At 41.1% G+C, this 5,884-nt stretch overlaps 1 protein-coding gene across 1 annotated transcript; it reads right to left on the minus strand.

Annotated features, from left to right (window-relative positions):
- Positions 1 to 2,118: 2,118 nt before the first annotated feature.
- LOC115113329 (tumor-associated calcium signal transducer 2-like) lies at positions 2,119 to 5,884 on the minus strand. Its single transcript, XM_029640853.2, has 7 exons — positions 5,574 to 5,884; positions 4,598 to 4,699; positions 4,140 to 4,398; positions 3,347 to 3,412; positions 3,076 to 3,238; positions 2,682 to 2,921; positions 2,119 to 2,488 (listed from the first exon to the last, which is right to left on the minus strand). Exons 1-7 carry the CDS (start codon positions 5,629 to 5,631, stop codon positions 2,465 to 2,467), a joined length of 912 nt encoding a protein of 303 aa, XP_029496713.2. The 5' UTR covers positions 5,632 to 5,884; the 3' UTR covers positions 2,119 to 2,464.

A 5,884-nucleotide genomic window follows, 5' to 3' on the forward strand; every position in this document is an offset into this window, starting at 1 on the left:
GTTGAAAGGAGACTGGAGTGCCACAAAGATGCTGTTGGTGGTGTTTGAGAGAATGGATTGATGGAATAATATTGGACAGTGATTGAAAAGCATGTTTGCTGTTTCACAAGAGTTGTGGGCCTGTGAGGGCAAAGAGACATCTAAGAAAGTAAAACAGAGGTGTTACAGTGGAAGTAGGAAGAGTTTGGGAAGGTGTGACAGTTGACATGTTCCCTCAGAGGACAGGAATTTAAACCAAAGCATGACCCATTTATTCAATTTTGAATAACTGGAATGCATATTTCTAGATCAGTATGATCATTTATTAGAACCTGAATCCATTTTGAACTGCTTGTTTCCTATGTGAGTTCTTGATGTATGTCATTCCCAAATGCAAGCTTATAATGCACCATCGAGAGCATTCTGACCAGTTACATCTCCACTTAGTATGGAAACTGCTGGGGTCAAGCTTCCTACCATCCAGGACCTATACACAAGGCGGTGTCAGGAAGGCCCAAACAATTGTCATAGACTCCAGTCACCCAAGTCATAGACTGTTCTCTCTGCTATCGCACGGCAATCGGTACCGGAGCTCCAAGTCTAGGACCAAAAGGCACTTTAACTTCCCTTGATAGGCTGTTCTGTGGTTGATGCTGTGGAGCTTAATAGGGCCTGCCAGGAACTGGCACACCCTCATTCCAGGTACGGAGGAGTAGGGGGAAAGGGGACATACAACACCCAAACCTGTCTAAACTAGTTAGAGGCACTTTGTGTTGCTTATGAGAGGGGGGAAACAATGAGATAAAAGGAAGAAGTGTTTGAAAGGGGAACATGGGCAAAGCAATTGGTATTGACTATTGAAAATGCCTATTATTTATTCCTTGATAAAGCTATTTTTGTATGTGTATTTTGGTTCTTATTTAATGAAAAAAGAGAAACTCCAGTAAGAAAGTTCTTTGTCATTAATGTATGATGACGGTGTCCGATAATGTAACACTGACAAAGACCCAAAATGCTACCTACTTGTAAAAATGACCAGAACCAAACAATGTGAGCAAGCTGGGACAGGTTATCCATTGATAGCTTCTGGTGTTAATGCTGTAATGACCGCCTGCCTGGTACCTTTTCAAATACAATACTGTTTAAAAAGGTGAATCTCAACCTGACAATATGGCTAATAATCTCTCTAACTGCTGATATATATAAACTATTAACCAGTCTCGCTACAGAATTCCACTGATGTGCTATAACCTTGTATTTTGACTTAACTTTCTAACACTAGAAGGCCTTATATACAGGTTACCATCCTGAGATGGCTGCCACCTCTTAACAGCTCTATGTAGACTAGAGTATTATGAGGACCTCAACTTGACAAACAGGTTTGACGTAATGCCAAATGGTTTCAGAGCAGAGGTTGAGTCATAGTATCTACACGCAGGCCCTTCTCAGTCGACTGACATGAACATGCATTCTGAAAATGAAATTTTAGTTCACATGAACATGCTCAGTGAACTCTTTCATTCAAGGTCATAACTCATCTACCTGAAGTACTTTAGAAAGCCTCCTAAACATGATCCCATGAACACTGTAGCGTCGCAAATACTGAACATGTGACCAGAGGTGAACACACCCTGGTCTTTTCACCAGCATATCCAAATGGTGTACATTGGTTGAGTGTTAAAACCGGTTCGGAAGCATACATTGTGGTTTCTGTTTCCACCCTACCCGAGCTCATCTGGGATCAAGTCAAGAGTTGTGTAACTAGGCATGTCATGGAGGGAAGTAACTTGTTTACCTGCACTGTTGGAGCTAAGAACACAAGCATTTAGCTACATCTGCTAAATGTTTGTGACCAAATAAAGTTACAATACATGGATACGTATCACTCAAGACCAATACTAGCCATAAACGTGTTTAGGGGTGACCATGTTAACAGTTTAGACTTTTGAGTATATTCCTCATTAGTTGGCATGACTTTGTTCCCCTCCCCCATTAGTTTGACTCTGCACAGTAATTTCCATTGAGCCACCTTAAGGTATACCTGGCTCTAATGCTGAACATTAAACTCAGTCTAAGAACCCGTGTCATTCTAGAGGCAAATAAATTGATCGTAACAAAATTGTAAGGCAAAGCAAAGGATATATTTTAAAACACTTTATTAATAGACAATGCATATGAAACTGTACAGTCTGCAGCATACAGACTTCATTTAATAAAAACAATTCATTTAAATCAACCTGGACATGTATCCTGTGTTTCTGAAGCACTGTAGCTTTGCCATTTTACAGACATGATTTAAATGACAACAGTTTATATACAAACATGCTTGTGGTAGTAACAGTGCCAAATAAAAAGACCAGTCCTTTACAAACGGCATCCCTCAAGTAACAATATTAAAAACAGGACAATTGCAAACAATGTTTTGTTAAAGGGCTATATACAAGCTGTTAATATTCCAGCGTAGAACCGACTGGTGAAGGGTTGTCTACAGGGCCTCCATCTCTCTGGGCTGAAAGGGAAAGCAACCAAACAAAACATTAGGCATCACAGGGCAATTGGTTTTTCAATATGCCCGTATGGTTTTAAAATTAGGAGAACGTCCTTACTATATTACATAAAACCATGACCACAACAGCTTATAGACGCAGTGTTTCAAATGCTTCTTTAACCTTGTTATCAGAGGAACATGTTCGACCACTCACCTCTGCCTTGCTGTACTTCTGCTCTCGCTTCCTCGCAAAGAAAAGGACCAGCAGTCCGGCGACCACAGCCAGGATGACCACCACGATGACTGCGATAATGCCCCCGGTCAGCCTCTTCATGGTGAAGGTGGGGGCCTCCTCGTCCACATAGTACACCAAGATGTTCTCCATCTCCAGCTTCTGACCGTCCACACTGGGTGCAAACTTTTCTTGGTTCGCGAACAGGGGCAGCACCTTGACCTGGTGATAACATGGAATTCAGAAGTTCAATAATCTGAGTTTTGATTTTATTGATTGTTTTATTTAACTGAGATCAGAAGACATATGCCAAGAGAGACCATGATATGTGTCACTGAAGTGAAACAGCAAAGGGAGGGGAGAGGTCATGACTTACGTCTTTCTCCATGTAGTAGGCCATACGCGATAGGTCGGCTTTGCGGTCTCCCTTCACCTTCTGGACATCAACGATGATCTTGCGAGCATCGGGGTCATACTGCATCTCCTTCACAAGGGTCTTGTCAAAGCTGTAACGGGTCTCCATGGCATTTGCAATGGCACTGCAGGAGGACAAAGTTCAGTGAGTAGTTTCATGCACGTGTTAATATTATAGCACTTGTGAAATGTAAAGTTGACACGAATACCATGAAACAGACATAAATACTTACGCCAGCAACTTAGAAGTGTCCACGGCTTTGCTCACTTCCTTGTGCTTGAGCTCCAGGCGAACCCAACTGGAGGAGAGAGGGACGGGGTTAGATTTCAATACCCAGTACAATTGCCTAGTCAACAGAATTCAGATTCAGATTCACTTACCTTTTCTTAACTAGGCAAGTCAGTTAAGAACACATTCTTTTTATCAATGACGGCCTAGGAACGGTGGGTTAACTGGCTCGTTCAGGGGCAGAAAGACAGATTCACCTTGTCAGCTCGAGGGATCCAATCTTGCAACCTTACAATTAACTAGTCCAACGCTATAACCACCTGCCTCTCAATGCACTCCACAAACAGACTGCTTGTTACGCGAATGCAGTAAGCCAAGGTAAGTTGCTAGCTAGCATTCAATTTATTGTATAAAAATGGTATAGGGGAAATAGTCCTATAACAACTACAACCTAAAACATCTTACCTGGGAATATTGAAGACATGTTAAAAGGAACCACCAGCATATGTTCTCATATTCCGAGCAAGGAACTTTTACTTTCTTCACAAACACTTTGTTTTTGCATTATTTAAACTAAATTGAACAAGTCATTATTTGAGACTAAAATTATTTTATTGATGTATTATATTAAGTTAAAATAAGTGTTTATTCAGTATTGTTGTAATTATCATTACAATTTTCTTTTAATATCGGCTGATTAGTCGGTATCGGCTTTTTTGGTCCTCCAATAAATCGGTATCGGTGTTGAAAAATCATAATCGGTCGACCTCTACTAAATGCACATGATATAAACTTACTAGGTCTCCACAAGCTTCTCACACTTGAGGTTCTTGTCTCCCTTGTCGGTTCTGCGCACACCAGCACTGTTGACACACCAACACTCCTCAGTGTTGTTGCACTGTTTGGCACGGAAGGCACCAGTGGCCTCACAGATCGGGTCATAGATACCATCATTGTCCACAAAGGCGGTCTCGACTGGCTTTCCTCCAGTACGAGTGGACAGGTTGTTCTTAGCACGGAACATCTCTGCCTTCATCAGGTAGCATTTGGGGATCACTAACAGAGGGATAAGAGACCATAAGAATCATTCATAAGCAAAATAACACTGGATGAGAATGTCACCAGTTCCGGAAAAACAGTTTACCCACAACCCCCCTTTTTTAAATGTAGGCTCATAATATTTATAACAGGAAATATTAAAAGTTTCCCAAGTGAGATTAATGTTGCTTGACATAGTAATGAGAGGGGTACTTGCATGTAGAGCAGTCCAGGTTTTGTGATATACCAGTGTCAACCATAATGCTACACTGGCAAGGGGTGCCATCGCATGTAGCCCACTTCATACTTTCACATTTGCCTGTGGAAGACAAATTATACATGAGGCTAGTCTGAAATACACAATTGGTTCAGCCTGAAACTAATACTTGCAAAGTCAGCACATTTCTTTAAGCCAGAATGTTGTTGTTTTTACATTTTTAAAAAGTAGGAGTTGGTTCTTTGTGCGATTTGCCCAACATCTGCCAGATATGAGACAAAATATCCACACTAAAGTTGTTTACCCGACTTTTTAGAGACCCGGTAGGTAGCGGCTTTGGTTCGGCATCGAGGTAAAGTTCGGAACATACACGACTTTGTAAGCATTCGTTTTAGGCTGTATGTACACACACAATTAAATTGTGTATTACAACCTGACTAATCAGACGACCATGAGGCCAACCACGGATGATGTAACAAATAGCCATGTTTATTAGAGCGGAAGCAGTTAAAAACAAGTCCCAAAAGGAATTCCCATGGCGGGTGTAGGCCTACAGGTAACGTTAGAGAGCTTGAACTGGGCGTTGGTTACAAAGAACAATACCTCCCGACCCCCAAACTCTTTAACGCACCGAAACTAGTCTCGGAGTATAACTATGTACAATGTATAAAATAAACGTACAATTGTGTAACATGAAACGTCATTGTAATATTTTGGCATAAACAATTGGTTTATCATACCGAAATTCTTAATTTGGGCTGGCTGTCTACGGCTAGGCAGCGAAACGCAGAGATCAATACAAAAAAAGAAAGTTTACTTGTTAGTTATCAATTTTTGCAACCGACTGCCTCCAACTATCAAAATTGGCTAGAGTGTATGGCTACTTTCTTAAACATTTAAATGTATGTCTTCTCATAAAAAACGACATGCTAATAAACATTTCCCTTGTTAAAATGCCTTAATTAAATCAACTTACATTGAGCTGAGGCACCCACTGCGAAAGTCGCAAGAAGAAGTGCAATCCAAATCGTCATGGTAGAAACCTTGAGAACAAATTAAATGTCCTTAGTAAACGTTGTGACCGTCCAGCACAAAGCACCAAGATGGAGTAAACACCTGAGCGACAGAAGGGTCCTTTTCTTTCCACGGGTGTGGCTCGCCCAACCAGTTGAGATGAACTCCAATGAGATCTTGTTCACCAAACAAGCACTGATACGGATTGGTGAGCAATGGTGTGTGTAATTCCTTAACAAGTTCGATATCACCTGTGAAACCACTTAAACCATT

This window comes from Oncorhynchus nerka, linkage group LG28 (assembly GCF_034236695.1).
Source record: "Oncorhynchus nerka isolate Pitt River linkage group LG28, Oner_Uvic_2.0, whole genome shotgun sequence".
NCBI classification, from domain to species: Eukaryota; Metazoa; Chordata; class Actinopteri; order Salmoniformes; family Salmonidae; genus Oncorhynchus; species Oncorhynchus nerka.

What these genes read in the sequence shown, in the direction of transcription:
- LOC115113329 (XM_029640853.2), bottom strand. Translation starts at nt 5,631, where the DNA reads ATGACGATTTGGATTGCACTTCTTCTTGCGACTTTCGCAGTGGGTGCC. An exon ending in CCTACTACATGGAGAAAGAC is followed by an intron (nt 2,922 to 3,075) that starts GTAAGTCATGAC and finishes TGTTATCACCAG; the next exon opens with GTCAAGGTGCTGCCCCTGTT. An exon ending in AGAAGTACAGCAAGGCAGAG is followed by an intron (nt 2,489 to 2,681) that starts GTGAGTGGTCGA and finishes TTTCCCTTTCAG; the next exon opens with CCCAGAGAGATGGAGGCCCT.